The sequence below is a fragment of the Cyclopterus lumpus genome, chromosome 7 (assembly GCF_009769545.1).
Source record: "Cyclopterus lumpus isolate fCycLum1 chromosome 7, fCycLum1.pri, whole genome shotgun sequence".
In the NCBI taxonomy this organism is placed as follows: domain Eukaryota; kingdom Metazoa; phylum Chordata; class Actinopteri; order Perciformes; family Cyclopteridae; genus Cyclopterus; species Cyclopterus lumpus.
Genome location: NC_046972.1, coordinates 21,833,436 through 21,851,086, shown reverse-complemented (window position 1 = coordinate 21,851,086; position 17,651 = coordinate 21,833,436). Strand labels below are relative to the sequence as shown.

Below are 17,651 nucleotides of genomic sequence, written 5' to 3'. Positions count from 1 at the left end.
AGAGAGAGGGAGAGAGAGAGGGAGAGAGAGGGATGAAGACAGAGTGAAGATCCAAAGGAGCAGAGAGCAGAGGCCCAACTCACTAGCCGCACCGAGACATCGAAAGCCCAAAAACAGCACATTCACTTCACATTTAACTTTGTTGTGTGTGCGTGTGTGTGTGTGTGTGTGTGTGCGTGTGCGTGTGTGTCTGACATTTTTCTCAATTCGCTCGTTTCTCAGAGCGTTTTTCTCTCTTCTCGCTCCTTTCACACAGGGGCGTCGGCTGCCTCGACATGCCCCAGTTCCTGCCCCCGGGGGCTAATTCCACGGCATCAGTTTGTACTGGAGGAGGACAGAGAGTTGGCTTTTATCCACCCCTCATGCTGCAGCCCCCCTAACAGTAGCCTGTCTGATCTCCTGTCTGTGTGGCATTTAACCCCTCTGTCACCGAGGACCGTGAGCTACGACCTGCGTGCACTGCGATCCACCTGCGCGCGCGCGCACGCGTGTGTGCGTGTGTGTGTGAGTGTGTGTGTGTGACTCACTCAATCATTCGCTCACAAAAGACAAAACAAATCTGATTGTTATGTAAAACCAAAACAGTCTGAAGCCCCTTGTTTTACTTGCTATATAACATGTATCCCGTGCGCAATATCACATATTCATTCATTTAAACATCTGTTTATTTATTCTATTAGGAACAATTAAAACTAGAACAATTAAATGAAAACCTCCAGACATTTTGAACCTCAGCAACACCCCCTGCCTCCCCTTACCTATGCAGTTGCCCCGTGCGTCCCGGTTAAAGCCCACGGGACATCGGGGTTTGGGGTCGCACTTGAACGAGCCCACGGCGTTCACACACTCGAAATCGAGGCCGCAGTCATGGCGCCGCTGCACACACTCATCGATATCTGAGGAAGAAGGTCGAACAGGTGAGCTCTCGGGGGAACCGAGTAGACGACTAACTGCATTTATAAACCCAAATCACATGAGAGTAGTTTCAGTCTAGTAATCCACTACATCCCAAACTACAAGATACGTGTAATGCCACGTTTCGCCACCGAGTGGCGCTGTGGTTAAATGGTAGATTGTACATGTCCTCACTCATCTGTCATCAAGCCTTCCCTGACATTACTCAAGGAGTTAATCAAGAGTAAAAAAAGAATGGTGCGGTCCATGCGTGTGCGTGTGTGCGTGTGTGCGTGTGTGCGTGTGTGTGTGTGTGCGTGTGTGTGTGCGTGCGTGTACTTTGGAGCAGATTTGCAGTTGTTTTTATTCACTACTTCAGTGATTTCCAGGATTGTGATACAGTGACTACATGTTTTACTTCTTCATGAATAGAAAAAGCTTCTTTCCAGATTAAAATATCTCAACAACTGCTGGATGGGTCGCTGTCACACTTCAAGGATCTGTGAATCCCAGACAATGAATCCTAATGACTTTGGGTGTGACTCCCTGAGGTTTAGAGATGCGACTCTGTGTGAAATGTGTGTGCCAATATAAAAAAATGCAATATTTTCATAGTTTCATGAATAATATTGTTTTGACCCTGATCTCTCCACCATTTTTAATAACGTAAACAGGAAGAGGAAGCGGAACGTTTACCGTGGATTTGGAGCCGAGACCCCTTTTCGACCCATTGAGTACATTGGATGTAGATCTTAGTCATTTGGTCATTTGTTGTTGTTATTTTGTTTCACTTTCTTTTAACGGGCTAATGTATTTTTGCTTTGAAACTTATCGATTTTTTTAATACAAATTGTACTCAATTAAGTTTTCTTTAATGACGGTTTCTGGAGACCCTTCACAAGCCTTTTTCTTTATTTATTTGGGCCTCCCTGGCATATTCTGCTGTTATTTATATTGTTAAATTTCCCCTTTTTCTGGCTATTAAATAAATAAAATTAAATAATTTTGACAAATCTGCATAATTAGCATTAGCTACTAGGAATTCATATTTGACAGTGAAAAAAAAGTCTGTTTTCTATTACTTTATGCCGTGATCTTAAACACCACACTGCTATGTGTCGACCTGGAGTTAAAGATTGAACACACTGAGTTAGGGAGACAGTGATGCCTTCATGGTCTTAACTGAGTCATCCTGTTGAGAGGAAGGAGACACTACTTCGTTTTTCCCCTGTGTAATGTTGCTTCATGTGTAAGAGGAGGCAACAGGAGCATTTCATTACAGCCCCCCCCCCCCCCCCCCCCCCCCCCCCCCCCCCCCCCCCCCCCCCCCCCCCCCGCCATGAAAAAAGGGCGCTTTGTTGTTTTCTTCTCTGCATTATGACGACGATCTGAAGTGGCAGCTGTTTGGGAGCTCACGCGTAAACATACGTTCTCGTTAAATGCTCATTTGGCCTGATGGAGCATTGGGCATTGGAGCATTGTTTACCTTGACGAGGAGCTGCAGATTAGCTGTGGTTACATCGCACGGCACATCTAGAACTCATCTCGGTGAATGAGACCTCAGCTCGGGCACAATTTATGGGGCGTGGAAATAATGAGACGTATGGGAGGTTTACTGTTGCCTCTCAAAGGTTGTGCGCCACCCACAAAGACGAGCCGGGCAGCACTTCACACTGAGAGGTAACAGCAAGCAAATACTATATATATAATTTATTTATTTATACATTTTACATTTATATATATACATTGTTTTATTTATTTATTTATTATTATATATATATATATATATATATATATATATATATAAGCCGGGCAGCACTTCACACTGAGAGGTAACAGCAAGCGAATACTATATATGTATTTATTTATTTATATTTATATATTTATATATATATATATTTCATATTTATTTGTATTATTTATTTATATATATATATATATATATATATATATATATATATATATATATATATATATATATATAGCTCTCTGGAGTAATACTCCTTTTTATTCCCCCTTGTCTGTGAAATCACATGGGAATAAAAAAAGAAATTACAAAAGATAATCTTTGAAGGGTGGTATAAGTGATTGTGTGCCTGAACAATGTGTTTTTTTCCGTACATTGTGAACATATTCCCCTGCGGGCCGGAAGTGCTTTAGATAAGAGGGCGGTGTGCACCTTCACAGACGTCGTCGTTGATCTGGTATCCCGGAGGACAGGTGATGGGTGTCTGACAGGCGTAACTCCCTGCAGTGTTCAGGCAGCGCTCGTCCGACCGGCAGACATTCCCGGACGAACACTCGTTCACGTCTGGGTGTTATGAAATAAAACAAAGAGATGCGCGAGGGGAGAAAACAAAATAATACAACGTGACACAGTAGAAGACGAATGGATGGATGAATAGGTGTGGAATAAGAGGATGAGGAGCCGTGGTTTTAAGATTAAAGAGAATGGCCGGACCCTCGGAGATTAGGGGCGAGGCCGCCGGGCGTGACATCCACACAATGAGAAAATATGTGTCACTACCACTGAGCGACTCTCGGGGGTCACTGCCACAGTGTGCGGCTGACGAGCAGGAGGCAGACCAGTGGATGTGGCTTAACTTAAAGACACATCCCACAGGGAGACAGCTTAAGACACATGGAGCAGAAGCTTATCAGCCCACCGCCCATTCTGAGAGGAAATAAAGGGTAAATACGGGATTCAGTCGGCCGTGTTATCGGGACAATGCACGGATGGTTGGGATGAGGCCTCCAGGTAGAGACTCAGTTCAGGAACAAGATTATATATATATATATATATATATATATATATATATATATATATATATATATACTGTATATATATATATATATATATATATATATATATACGTTTTTTTTCTTTTTTTCTCCGAGTGTGAAAGGAGCTCGGTATCTCCTCTGCACATCTAGACGCGATGATTAGAGGGAAAGACGAAGTGTGCCGAGAAACTCTCCGCGACTGTGAGCGAACTGCTTACTGACTGAAATTGGGAGCCTTTTTTTTCTTTCTTCACTTCTATGATTGCACGGAATTTCCCACAGGCCATGCCGTGTGTGTGTGTGTGTGTGTGTGTGCGATGTGAAGAAAATGTTCTCATCGTTACAGTTAAAATGTGTGTGTTGTGTGTGTGTGCGTGTTCCTTTACCCTCACAGGAGCGTCCGTCAGCCACCGACAGAGAGAACCCTGGGAAACAGGAGCATTGTGGCCTTCCGCCCACGGAGGTGCAGTATTGCTCACACGGGCCGTTTCCTGAAAATAATACAGTGTAATACTATAATAATACTATTACACACAGGGAGAGCCGAGTGGGAGGCAAAATGTTATTTACAGGTTGATCCCTGATCAGGTCATATTGTATTTCCCTAACTTTTGGCCCGCACAGCATCATGATACAGAGAACTGGTTAGAATGAGCACCGCGATGCTGAAAACAAACTAAAACCTTTGCTACCGTCTCACCACTCGTGTTTTTGACATTTGCGGTTGCAACTACATCTCCAAGTTTGACCCAATAACACATTAAGCAATCCCGGTGCTGGCCAGATAAAAGATAAAACAACCTAGATGAAACATAATTTGGCCTGACGTAAAAGGCTCGCCGGAAAGCGCTCGTTAAGCCTGAACGCCTCTAACCTTCACAGGGGTTGGGCGGGACGGCGGGCTGGGTGGGTGGCGGGAGCAGCGAGGTGGGCTCCACCGCCGCTCTGTCGTCCTCCCTCAGTCTGTCGTCCTCCTCCCTCAGTCTGTCGTCCTCCCTCAGTCTGTCGTCCTCCCTCAGTCTGTCGTCCTCCCTCAGTCTGTTGTCCTCCTCCACCGTCTCTGCGGAAGAAGAAGAAAGAATAATCCTGTCACTCACGATTTGAGAAGTGCGACTCTCAGTCGTCTGCCGGTCTTAGTTAGAGGGCCTGAGCCGACGGTGTGTGTGTGTGTGTGTGTGTGTGTGTGTGTGTGTGTGTGAGGCCCAGTGGCTACAGATGAGAGATGTAATATCAGAGAAGGCGAGACGGGAAAAACAAATTGCCTGCAGACAAACATTTGCTTTTTTATTAGTGAGCCCCCATCCCTCACTGTAATCTTGCTGAGAGCTCTGGCATTAGTGTCCTGTTGAGACAGGCTGTTGATTAAAGTGTGGTACACAACATTACCTGAAAAAACGCCTTAAAGCGTACACCTGAGCTGACCTTCGGTGTGTGCAAAAGAGTGATTTTTTTGCCCACCACCCTTTTAGCTGAAAATGCTTTTTTTTTTTTTTTTTTTAAGCAACAACAGCAGCGATGTGATCGGTCCAGGAAAGGGATGTTAGTGTGTGATTAAAATAACTACTATTAGGCAGTATCAGGGCTGGCAGACAGGAAGGAACTCGGAGAGACCCCGGAAAATAATACACGGTGAATGTGCAGACAAATTACGACAAATGGGGCTTCCTGACAGGAACGCCTGGGCACCCGTAAATCATATTCGGAGGAAGCAAATGGCACATAGAGAGAGTACCGCTTTCCCTAACGGTCCCTAGAAAATGTCTGCCAGCGCCATATACGAGCGGCCGGCGTTCACTTTACCTCGCGCGCAAGTGAAAGCGTCCTCTTGCAGCGCGTATCCGGGGAGGCACTCGCACCGGTAAGAGCCCGGCGTGTTGACACATCTGTGGAGGCAGAGTCTGCCCTCGTACACCAGGCACTCATCCACGTCCTCCGCCTCATTAGGGACCTCCACTGCGTTCTCCCCATCCCGCTCCTCACCGATGGAGAAGGCCTCTTTCGGGTACGGGCTGTCGGATACTACGGCACACACACAGAGAGAGAGAGAGAGTGGCAATGAAACTTTATGATATGAATAAATGCATAATGCGGTTTAACATAGTTTTATAACTTTCCCGAAAAAGGATAACACCACAACAATGGAGGTGGATTTATTTTTTCTTGTTTGCTGCAAACACACACGGAGCATCAACCACATTACCACATTACTCATATCATAAATGAGTTTGCGACGCCCTTTCTTGGACGTGCTCCTAAAAAAAAAAATACAAAATGCAGCGCGGCAATATGCACAAAACAAGTAACAATGAGATGCACAATGTTCTGATTAACAACCTATAACGGAGGATGTCTTGCTGCATTTGTCATCTTTTCATCGGCAGCTGTTTCGAATCCCAAATGGGCCAGGCAAAAAATGTTTGTCGTGAGGTGGAAAAAGAAACATAAAAGAGAAGGAAAAAGAAACATCCTAATGAAAAGCAGCCGATCACAAGGCAAAAAAGTTTTCCCACCTTGTAGTCCTCAAAACAAATCAATACAGCACTACTAACACCAACATGGTGGCTTACTGAAAAGGGATTAAATGCAATGCCAGGCAGACAGGCATTAGGTCTCTGGGGATTAAAGCACAGGGGTGAACTGGGCTACTATACTTTGTTCAGGGAGGCCAATGAGGCGCAGCCTTTTTCACCAGGGTTGGGGGATCGCACTACAAAAGCTTCCTTTCAACCAAAAAATGGATTGTCTCCATTAAAATCTGTGCTTTTTCCTGGCCGTGCACTGATGTGTATCACATTCCCTTCACCCAACAACATCCCCTCCCTTGGCATGGTGCAATGCAATGTGTGTGTGTGTGTGCGTGTCTGTGCAGATGACAGTAGCCTACTTTTCTTTGGTAGCGGAGTGGACTCGAGAGCGGGCCTCTCTCTGACGGAGTGCCAGCCGTCTTGGTTGGTGCTCTCCTCCTTCCCGCAGCACGTTAGAAAGACGTGTCTGCAGTGGAAGCCCAGGTGCTGGTGGGCTTCACAGCGATGCCCCTCGCGGAGGAACTGCAGCCCCAGAGAGCAGCAGTCGCAGCACTCCTGCGGGGTCACAGAGTCACTCTTTTCACACGTATTTCGTGCATCACGTATACTGTTTGCAAGGTTTGGTTTTTAGCGTCAGGTCCCTTAACCTTGCTGAACGTTTAAGCCACAGAGCGTTCTGCAATAATCCAAAACCCAATGAAAAAATATGATTTGCTTTATTTGACAGAACCCATGCGATGCTAACTTCGGGGGGTCGGCCGACAAATACGCCCCTGCATCGCTATATTAGCAAATGGTAGCATGCTAACACGCTAAACTAAGACGGTGAACGTGCTCAGCATTGCTTGAATCTGCATGTTAGCATTGGCATTGTGGGCCTGTTAGCATGCTGACGTTAGCATTTAGCTCACTGTGTCTAAAAGGCCTCACGGAGCAGCCGGGGGTTGGCCGACAAATACGTCACTGCATCGCTCTATTAGCAAATAGTAGCATGCTAACATGCTAAACGAAGACAGTGAACGTGCTCAACATTGCTTGAATCTGTGTGTTAGCATGCTGACGTTAGCATTTAGCTCACTGTGTCTAAATAGGCCTCACGGAGCAGCCAGCGTGGTTTCAGACTCCTAATCCTTTGAAAAGTTACAAGCAAGAATTTGGAGCGACTCTCTTCTTGCTCACAGTCTCTCACTCTGTTTTCCTGTAGCTCTCAGCAATATTGCCTCTTAAAAGTGCATGGGGGGGCATAGTGAAACATAAAATGTCGGTAATGGCCGCTGTGATGTACTGTGGTTGTAGATGGCCTGATATTACCTAATCTACAGAGGTCCCACAAAAAGGCGATGAAAACCAATATTTAACAGCCGCACTGCAGGACAGAGTCGATAATGGCCCCGTGCTGCGCGAGGGCCTCCGAGCAGGTGAGTGAGTGTCCCTCAACAAACAGGTCACATGGCAAATAAGTGGCTCTGGGAGTCTGGGCGACCACAATAAAGTTACATAGTCTTTTGTGACTTCATGCTCACTGTCCGCCACAATAGACTTGCTGCTGTTCGACAAGATTAAATTATCAGTCCACGTTTCCACAATTTTGGAAAGGCCAAACAATTGACATCTGACATTTCCAATTGCGGAGGTCTGCTTTGAAGCTAGTGAAGCTTTAGGACTTTCAATTGTAATTGGACCTAAATTATCTTACCTAAATTAAATAAGGTAATCGAATAACAGGGAATTGGCACAGCAGCAGCAATGCTCAGGCACCTTGAATAAAGTTGCTCAAACAGAGAGACTCTCACTGTCTGGCTACACTACCATCTACATGGGGTTTTCAATTCTCCAGTGACTAACGCATTCATCAATCGCTAAGTCATCCTCTATTAGGCTTCAATTTAAAATGAAAACATCATTGTGTTTGACAGAGAACCCAGTGAACTGCGTTTGCCCTCCGCGGGGGGCATCTGATCACAGATGCTTGCCTCGTAGGAATCAATCCCACATTTGTCGCTGGCATCCTCTCGACACATAGTTCCGGCTCTGGCTGCGTTCATTCCAGCCAAACACCGGCCTTCTCCGAGGGAACCGCGGCAGCACTGTTGTTGGGCAGTCCTGGCAGAGAGAGAAAAACACAAAAGGAGGAAGGACCGCCTGAGTGTTTGGACTGCAACAGAAACAGTGACTCGGTTAGCTGCTACAGAGCTGACTTGTGCATTAAAATCAGAAGAAATTAAAATCAAAATGGTGATAATTTACCAGTCAAAAGCTCCGAGGACCAAAGAGAAATGTACTTAAATGTGACTGATCTTGTAATAATAACAAAAGAAAAATATTTCATTGCACATTTTAGTTATGTCACTTTACTAAATCAATATTGTTAATGAGTCAAATTAAGTGGAATAAAAAAAGTCTTTCCACAGAGGACTATTTAAGATGATTTACGCTGTGCTGTATTTAATTATAAGAATTAAAGCTGAAAAGATCTGAGTGGGCATTTTAATAAGGGCCTTACCAGCAGATGGAGTGCCTATCTTTTGTGGGTGGCTCCATGTTGTTGCAGTGACCATTAGCTGAAGCCCACTTCTCCCCTGTCTCGCAGCAGGTCTTCAACAGCTCCTTGGCAGGAACTATAATGAAACGCAAACGCTGAGTTACAGCTTTATCCCACTTAGTGCAGCCATGTGTTTCAGAGGAATGGCACAAAAATAATGGTAACAGTGTGAGTTCAGCTGGAAGAGGAGGGTTTAACATTTCCCATGGTAGATTCCCATCATCGAGATGCTGTAAAATGTGGTTAGTGTGAATGCATTTCATCTTTGGTGTCTAAGACTTAAGACTTGGAGCGGATTTTGGTGTCGCTACACGCCGAGAATAGCACGTACAGTGTGTGTTATTCTTTTCAGACTCCCCGACTCGGCTCTCACTTACGTTGGCAGGTAAAAAAAAAATCGTGGAACCCAAAAAACTCAAATAAATCCACGTTGAAAGTTTAAATTGTCCTCTTTTTTCTTTTTTTTGTTGTTACATCCTGAAAGAGTGACACATTAGCACTTCATGTCAAACTGCATATCGGGGGGGGGGGGGGGGGGGGGGGAAGAGACGAAAGAAAGAAAAAAGAAAACACATTATCCAGGTCACAGGAAAAATGTATGCGTGTCCCTTCAATAACAGGGCAACGCATTCCAGCGTTGATTTGTGGCTCCTGCGCTACCGTATAGAAGACGCAACTCATCGTTGACGTGCGTGTCTTAAAAAAACAAAAACGTGGGTTTGTCCTCACTGGGTCACCGTGGAAACACGGCAAGAGGGACCCCCTCCGTATGTTAGATAAAAAAACGGCTCATTCTCAGGCAAGGAAAACACGACGATTATTATTTTCAGGTGATCATACACTAAATAAGACATACATAAGGGTATTGTCACAAGGGTGCTTTAACTTTTAAAATAACAATCAGAAGTAGACTTAACCCTCTTAAACGAATGGATCTGATGTTCACGGTTATTCAACATCATGTGTGATGTGGATAAAATGTGAAAACAGTAACAGAGAACCGTTCAGGCTAATGGGAATGCCATTAGTTTTGGGGTCGGTCTGGATGATGCGATCACATTTCACCCTGTGGAGAACATAAATGTGTCGACCGATTGGACGTCAATGCATCCAGTGTGTTTGTTCAAGGTCGTGGAATCACACAAGTCGGTATAGGGTTCATCCTACGGGGACCATGAATACACGACAATCCATCATATTACTTGCTGGGATAGTTTCAGTCTGGACCCGAAGCTGTAATTGGTCTCTCTCAGCAGGGTATGTGTGTGTGTGTGTGTGTGTGTGTGTGTGTGTGTGTGTGTGTGTGTGTAGGGGGGGGGGGGGGGGGGGGGGGGGGGGGGGGGTCACTCAGAGGACAGCCAAGTCCTCTCATTGCAATTAATACATGAAAATATATCGTGGACATCTGCAAAGTGCCTAAGGTCATTCTAACATTTCAACTTCCGCATCCACTTTATTTTTTTTTGTTGAAATAACTCTCTTTGATTATTACCTATACACTACAAGACCATGGCAATTACTCAGAGTCGAGCAAAGTGTGCGTAATTTATAGCTTTAGACAGGAGAAATTCTAAACCTTGAAAGGCACGACGACTCTTTGATACATAACTACAGTTTCTGTGCCAACCCGAGCAGTTAAACGAGCCCCTTTGAACCCGAGTGAATGTACATTAAAAGACAGAGGACGTAATTACTCATTCTCCTCCTCCTTTCGCCTCCTATTCATTTTCTCCAGGTGGAATCAGTTCCCCCCCGAACACGGCACATATATGTGTCCATTCAGAATGTGGGATGTATAAGATGCATGCAGTTTGTCGCCATGTTCACGAAGGAGTTAGTGGACGAAATGGTTTTGAGTTTGGCATTTTTAGGCCGTCGCCATCTTTGTTTTTGGTCCGTCTGCGCTCTTGGCTTTTCGCAATCGGAAGTGACACGAGAGGGTGGCGCTAAAAAAAATAAAGTTACGAATCATTTTCAATGAACTGAAGAAAAAAAAACATATCGTGAAAGATTTAAAGTTGTGAGACTCCCAGACACCGTGGTGGAGACCTGTCAATCACAGGGTAGCCCCGCCCTATAAAGCATACCCTGAGTTATGGTCTATTGTACTCTAAATGGGAGCATCATAAATGAAGATCATGCTCCTCATAGAGCCTTCTTTGTACAACAAGAGGAGTCGTTGAAGCCAACCTTCTCATTGTTTTCACTTCTCAGAACCGAAAGTTGCCGCCTGGATAAACTATTTTGAGTCTCTCTTCCTGTCTCTTTGACGGACCTTCCAATTAAGACTTTATCGCAACTTGTTCCATTCAGATCAACTTGATTTATCGCGCTCGCACAATGAGCATCTAAAACATACACTTGAAGGGTGGCTGAAGAGCATCTCTCTGTCATTACACATTTCCACTTGACTATACCGTCAACGCCAGATGCTTCGCTCTCGTCTGAATCCAAGAACTGGTGACATCTCACCCTTTGAAAATATGGAAGCCAGAATAACAACTCCCCCCCCCCCCTCCCCTGAAAAAAAAGGGGGCAACTCCAGACATGTCTGGGAGGTGTCGTAAAAGCAGCGCGCGGCCACTAATCAGCGCTCGTGTGTGTGTGTGTGTGTGTGTGTGTGTCTCTTTTCTTTTGTGGCCTTGGCAGCGATGTGTAATACAGGTGGGCCTGAAGAGAACACGACCAACAACGTGAATAACAGGTCCGTGACACACAAACCCACGTGGTTGAACATGTCGGATGATTGATGCCGAAAGCCTTTAAAGCATTTGCGCGATAATAGCCTCCGTGTGTGTGTGTGTGTGTGTGTGTGTCTGCAGTCCCGTCTTAAGCTCAGGTGGGAGTTGCACGATATCCTCCCCACCTTCAACGTGAGAGATATTGTGTCTTTTGAAACACATAATCACTGTCGAAGAACAGCTGGATATGACCTAACAGGGAGGGCTCTCCTATCATCGTGACTTCATCTCTGAAAAAGGCCAATTCAGGTTTCAATTATTGACACTTTATGCCTTAAGCTCCCCGAGATTAAGAGCCAACGTTTTGCGCGATCCGTCTTTTTGTAGTCTTAATCGCGGTTAAGGTCAGTCGACGTTTCAGCCTTTGATGGTTTCATCCACAATCCTCCAATCCAATTACACCTCCTTGTGGTAAGAAAACCCCTGAATGAAACACTCACACACACACACACTGTCAGGAGGACTTATCACTAATGGTGCATTGAATTACTGTGATTTGTAGCTCGCATTTCCTTAGGATGCCACACATGTCTTGGACACATCGGGACACGCACACCCACCCACCCAACCACCCACCCACCCAACCCTCCAACCACCCACCCGTGGCGTTTTTTCTGATGCTGCCGAGTTCCTGCTCGGCAACATCAGCGTCGGAGATTCTTTTTGCATGTTAAATTGGTTAAGTATATTCCGCCGCACGCCTCTGGACAAATATCCCCCCCCCACGGTAATCTTGTAATCTCAATGGGCCTCCCCCCATTGCGTTGTATATCTAAAGGTGTGTTCACAAACCAGAACACAGGAAATCTGCTCGTTTCTTGCACAAAAAGGAAATCCTGACTTTGGAGCCGATGGACGAAAATAACACAGCAGGATAATATAATTTACAACTGGTTGCTTTCTCAAGCCCCATTTATGAGCAACTATTTCCTGCATTGGAAATAATATTACCAAACGAAGCATGGATGTGAATGTTAGATGTTTTCAACAGGTGTGACTGCATTGTGAGATCTAAAAAAGCATCTGTATACGGCTGCACTTTGCCTGCATGTTAATGACAGATCTGGTATTGTGCTAATTCATCCCCCAATCGCTCTCTACTTATACATGTTGGTCTTTTTTTATGAGTGGCTTTCTGCATCTGGCGCAGATGTTTTTTTTTATTTTTATTTATAAGCAACGGTGACATGTGGGTATGGCGGGTTTTTTCAGCAAGGACATAAAAATTCCTGGAAACGACCTGGAAAGTCACGCTAGATTAACCAGAGCTCGCTATCTTCTTCAAACTAATCTACTCAGTCGTGGTTTAGCAGGAATGAACTCTCACACGGGGAAGTCCACCCTCCTTTTAATCCTATAAAGAAAATTACACATCGGCTCACTTTCACCAATTTATCCACGTCTAAGATTCTCCTAGGTTTAATGTTATAGTCGGTGCTGGTTGGGGGGGGGGATGTGTGCTTCAGATGAGATGATTACTGGGAAGATTGGGAAACCAGCAGCCTCACGAGAGACGGGGTAATCACACAAGGCTCTTGAGGGAGCAGTGAGTAGTGTCTGGCAATCAAGCCCCACAACAGTGGTCTCATTCATCACACGGGCATTATGCCGCTCACAGGTACAACCCCCCCCCCCCCCAAAAGAAATCCTATACCAGGTCCAGCCCAGCATCAAAAAGCCTGAACAAACCCCATCCCCCTCTTTTCTGAGCACACACACTGGTTGGAAAAGAGCGATAATAGGGCCACTACAAAGGCGGTCCCAGAAAAAGGGGGGGTTGCGATCTAGTTATTAATGCGTTCTCTGTTCCTCTCCGAAATGACTTTGGCATGTTCTGATAATGACGTTGATAACATGAATTAATTAGCCGAGGCCCTTATCGGGCTGTGTTTTTCCCGTCTCTGTTTTAACATGTCGCCACTCTGGAAAGTCTCCAATTGTCCAACGACCTTCCCCCGGTGAACCAGCGCCGTGTCATTCCATCCGACAAGTTCAAACTCCTTATCCCAGGAGGAACAACACAACATCCCCCGACTTTCAACTCCAAACTCTCCTCCAGGAAAGCGATAATTCCCAAAGGAATGGCTTGGACTTTATCCTCATCGCAGTTGTGGACGTTGTGTGTCAAACTTGAGTTCCTATAAAATCGGCTCACACAGAGTTTCACTATTTTACCCAGACTTGACCTCCTCGACAAAATGTGTCAAACGGCAACAAACAAGCCAATTTATAACCTGTGTTCTCCCGACGTGTGTGCTTGGTAAACGAACTTGACAAGCAACCTCTGGAGTTCACACAGAAACACCTCACCCATGCATTCAGCATACACCAGACATACCTATGGAGGCCCGGTGCTGAAAGGAAAGAAACGGCCCGACAGGTCCCAACAGAAATCACAGTGTTGTAAAGAAGGGTTAACGACGCACCTCCAGATTTTGTTTTTTCTGGACAAAACACCAATAGTGATACACTCTTTCATAATGTAGATATACTCACTTCATAAGGGAGTGTGTTAATATAGAGAGATATTAAAGCTAAAGCAATTATTATATGGCATTATGACATTTTTAGATCTATTGTATATAAGTAACTTTTTCTACTATTTTACGGTGCAGTGCAACTCATCTTCTAGACATCCTAGTCTGCAGTAGGTTGTCCCGATCTGTTGGAGAACATGCTGGTGATCACATGAGGGATACTGGATGGAGCTCTCACCAGAGCAAAGTGGGGGAGAGAACATGCAATTTCAGCTGCTCTTAAAGGATTTATCAGATATATTAGAAGCGCACTAACGTAAAAATAGCACAGGTCTTAGTATTATTTGCTTCTTACAAACCTCGAGAGAAATATAACATCCTCTCAAGTTGAGTGCATGAAAGTGAGCATGTGTCTAGTATTGTTATTTTCTCTTCAGAGTAAGGAAGATAAATGCTATGCAGGGGAAAACAGACTTTCCACGAACAATTGTTTTTTCCTGCGCCTTGAAGATAGTGATTATGAATTCCCTCTTCAAAAGACGAGAGAAAGAAAGGGAAGATGAAATAGTAACAGCCTAACCTCGTCATTACGAGGCTGTAAATCCTCACACTGGGATGTATTTCGGTGTCGGCGTTGAACGCATCAAAACATGTCGCGTTTCAGATTTTCCTTTTTTTTCGATTCTGCTGTTTTGAACTTTTATTCAAAACACTTTATTCAAGAAGAGACGTTAGGATCTTTAGACCATCCTAGACCTAGAAGAGGAGCGGAACTCACATTGAACTGTGATCGTTTGACGAGTGCAAAAGAAAATGACGATTATTGTTAGTTGTCATGGTGACAATACACGTCCGTTGAGATGTAAAGTGTTGTTGCAGACTGGCTAGTTGGCTAGGTAGCTAGGTAGCTTGTCCTTCTCTGCCAGTGTAGATTGAAAGCATGGTGGAATTAGCACGCTAACTAGCCAGCTGTTCGCTTGTTAGCTTGCTAAGTCCACCATGGTTTAATGCTACACTGGTGTCACTCATCTGGCGTTAGCAATGTGCTTTCCTGCGCAGTGACGAGAGTGTGTGGATGAAGCATTAAGTTGGTCAATGTTACTCATTTACTTCGGCTCTCTGCGCTTTTTAACGATACTAAACCTTAAGGGAGCGCAAGACCTTTTGTAAGACAAATACGGAGGCCGACGCGACGCGTAAAAACGTGAATTTAGAGCCAGCGTTTGGTTTGTCGGTCCTGTGCTACTGTAGTAACATGGCGGCTGGCTCGGGGAGGAGGACCCGCTCCGTAAATCGATATCAACTCATTCTAAAGAAACAAAAACACAACTAATCATATTTTCAAGTGATTATACGCTAAAGAAAACATACATATTTATATTATATTCCATTTCTGCCAATGGGTATCCATAAATGCTACCCACTGTTCTTTTGAAACTCTTTAAAATATAATGTTGTGCAGTAACGTACCTTCGGTTTCTCCCAGCACGTCTTGGGAGTCGTAGTTGAAGAGGCTTTGGGGTTGTCTTTGAGGCTGCTCTCTATCCTCCCTCATCCTGACTGGAGCTCTGCTGGTGGGACTGAACTGTATCGTGGGGTTCAAGGTCTGCTCTTCTTTACCAAGTGGCGGCCTGTACTCCGCTGACACTCTTTCTTCTTCTTTATGGCTGCTGTAATGGGAGCCGCCATGACTCCCGGTGCGACCGCCTTGACCGTGTTTATGATGGCCAGAGGGCCTGTTCCCCTCGTTTGCACGGGCGGCTTGTGCCGCTTCTTTTAAAGCGTCCTGTGCCACTCTGTTTCTGCCGCTGTCGGGTCTAATAGTCCTTTCCCCGAGTTCCTGTTGCGGCCCGCGGTGCTCCGCGGTCACTCTCTGTGTCGGCGTCGACGTTTCGCTCCGATCCCCCGTCGTGGTTGGATCCACGTTCTGTGTGACCTCGGCCTCGCTGCTGGTCTCTGGATCAGAACTCCCTTGTGTCTCCCTGAGCTCTTGTCTCCGGTCATCGAGGGAGATGCTGATGGAAGTGGAGCTTGCCTCGGGGTAAGTCGGTGATGCTGTAGTAGATTCCAGTGGCGGGGCCAGGTTTTTGACAGTGGAAGACGTTGGCCCCTCCAGTGCGTAGTCGTAACGCCCTGTGCCAAGACTGGGTGGGTCCTGCTTATACAGCGGTAAAGCGTTTCCCAGTGCCAGCTTGGGAAACGGTTCTCCGGGACTCGTTTGTTGGCTGTGGCGACGGCTGCTAATGTCTGTCAAAGGGTGGTTGTTCTCAGTGGTCGCAACCCACACGGGGTTATTAGAACTACGAAGGTCACAGCCGGGGATAGGTGAACACATTAAGCGCCCACCGTCATTTGGACAGTGGCAAACGTGACAGCGGTCCTTTTGGAAGGAGTGTCCCGCATCGTACTTCTTGTTGCCTTGGGTGCAGCCAATTTTCCCACATTGTGGACATCCGTCTGCAGGCTGTAAAATATCAACGCAGTTGGGGGGAATTTCAGGGCACGGGATGAAATGACAGCTTATCTTCCCGCCGCCCAGAGGACAGGTGCATTCAGTGCTTCCGAAATCCACAAAGTAAGCTTCCCCCTCTGGGACTTTCCCTTTCCGGAAGCCCGCTTGGATGCAGTCATAGTACTGGTAGCCCTCACAGGTGCAGCCCCTTTGAGTACAGGTGGGACAGCAGGCGGCCTTCTCCAACACCGTTTCGATGCAGCTCTGCAGACTGGGACAATCAACACCTGTGCAGTCTTTCTGGCTTAGGCAGGTGTCCAAGCACAGGATCAGCCAACTTAAAAACAATTTTGCCCACTGAATGTTCATTTTGCATCAAAAAAAGTATTTTTTTTTTTTTTTTTAAAGAAAGAAAAGTAGGCGTCTCTTTAGGCTAGATTTTTATTCCAGATGAGAAAGAATTTGTTGTCTTTTAGCCTGCGAAAGTAAACAGTGGTTAATATATTTACAGTACAAACGTTCCCTGGCATTCTCCTTGATAACAATCCTATTATTTTTGGTTTGTTTTCAAAGTCGCTATCAAAAACACACTGTTTAACTAAATAATCGGTCTGCTTTCATTTGGCCTCCTGCCAAATGCAAAATTGTTGTTTCCATGCCCACTCCTTTGGCATCACAGCAGGGGATGAAAGCTGTGGTTTATATTTGATTGCACAAGAACATTTGGCCAAAGGTAAGACTGACTGAGAGAAATATGTACAACCCCCCCCCCCACCCCCCCAAAAAGAAACAAGGCTGAAACTACAAAACTTCCCTTCTATGACAATGTTATAGTTTATATACAAAAACAATGTGCTCCAACTGCTTATCTGAGTTATCTGTTTGCACCATATGTTAGTGTATTACAATAAAATGTTTTGCTTCCCAGGAATATGGTGGGGACGTTGTGCAAAATACAGTCATTTGAGTCCATTTCTGCCTGAGGAGCTTTGGCAAGGACAACACGACTAGAGAACTGTTGTAAGAAAAACGGCATATTGTACTTAATAAAGTCCTGTAAAGTATAGAAATGTATGGATTTGATGAGTTTTCTGGAGCTTCTTCGTTGAGCGTCGAGCTGCACAGGGACGGACTATTGAGAACTCCGATGTCTTTCTAATTTCATTTTCTTGTTTTTCCTTCGCTGTAAAAAGTGTGACATTTACTGCTATAAAAAAAAAAAGAGGTCTGGTTGAA

At 45.2% G+C, this 17,651-nt stretch overlaps 1 protein-coding gene across 1 annotated transcript in view; it reads right to left on the bottom strand.

Moving 5' to 3' along the window:
* Positions 1–16,784, bottom strand: part of LOC117733930 (fibulin-2-like) — a 21,850-nt gene extending 5,066 nt beyond the window's left edge. The window contains exons 1-9 of the mRNA XM_034537880.1: positions 15,434–16,784; positions 8,707–8,821; positions 8,177–8,306; positions 6,563–6,758; positions 5,468–5,697; positions 4,553–4,652; positions 4,065–4,169; positions 3,074–3,205; positions 759–896 (exon numbers count right to left, since the gene is read on the bottom strand). Of these exons, the coding sequence (XP_034393771.1) occupies positions 759–896; positions 3,074–3,205; positions 4,065–4,169; positions 4,553–4,652; positions 5,468–5,697; positions 6,563–6,758; positions 8,177–8,306; positions 8,707–8,821; positions 15,434–16,784 (2,497 nt within the window). The remainder of the gene's footprint in view (positions 1–758; positions 897–3,073; positions 3,206–4,064; positions 4,170–4,552; positions 4,653–5,467; positions 5,698–6,562; positions 6,759–8,176; positions 8,307–8,706; positions 8,822–15,433) is intronic.
* Positions 16,785–17,651: the final 867 nt, after the last annotated feature.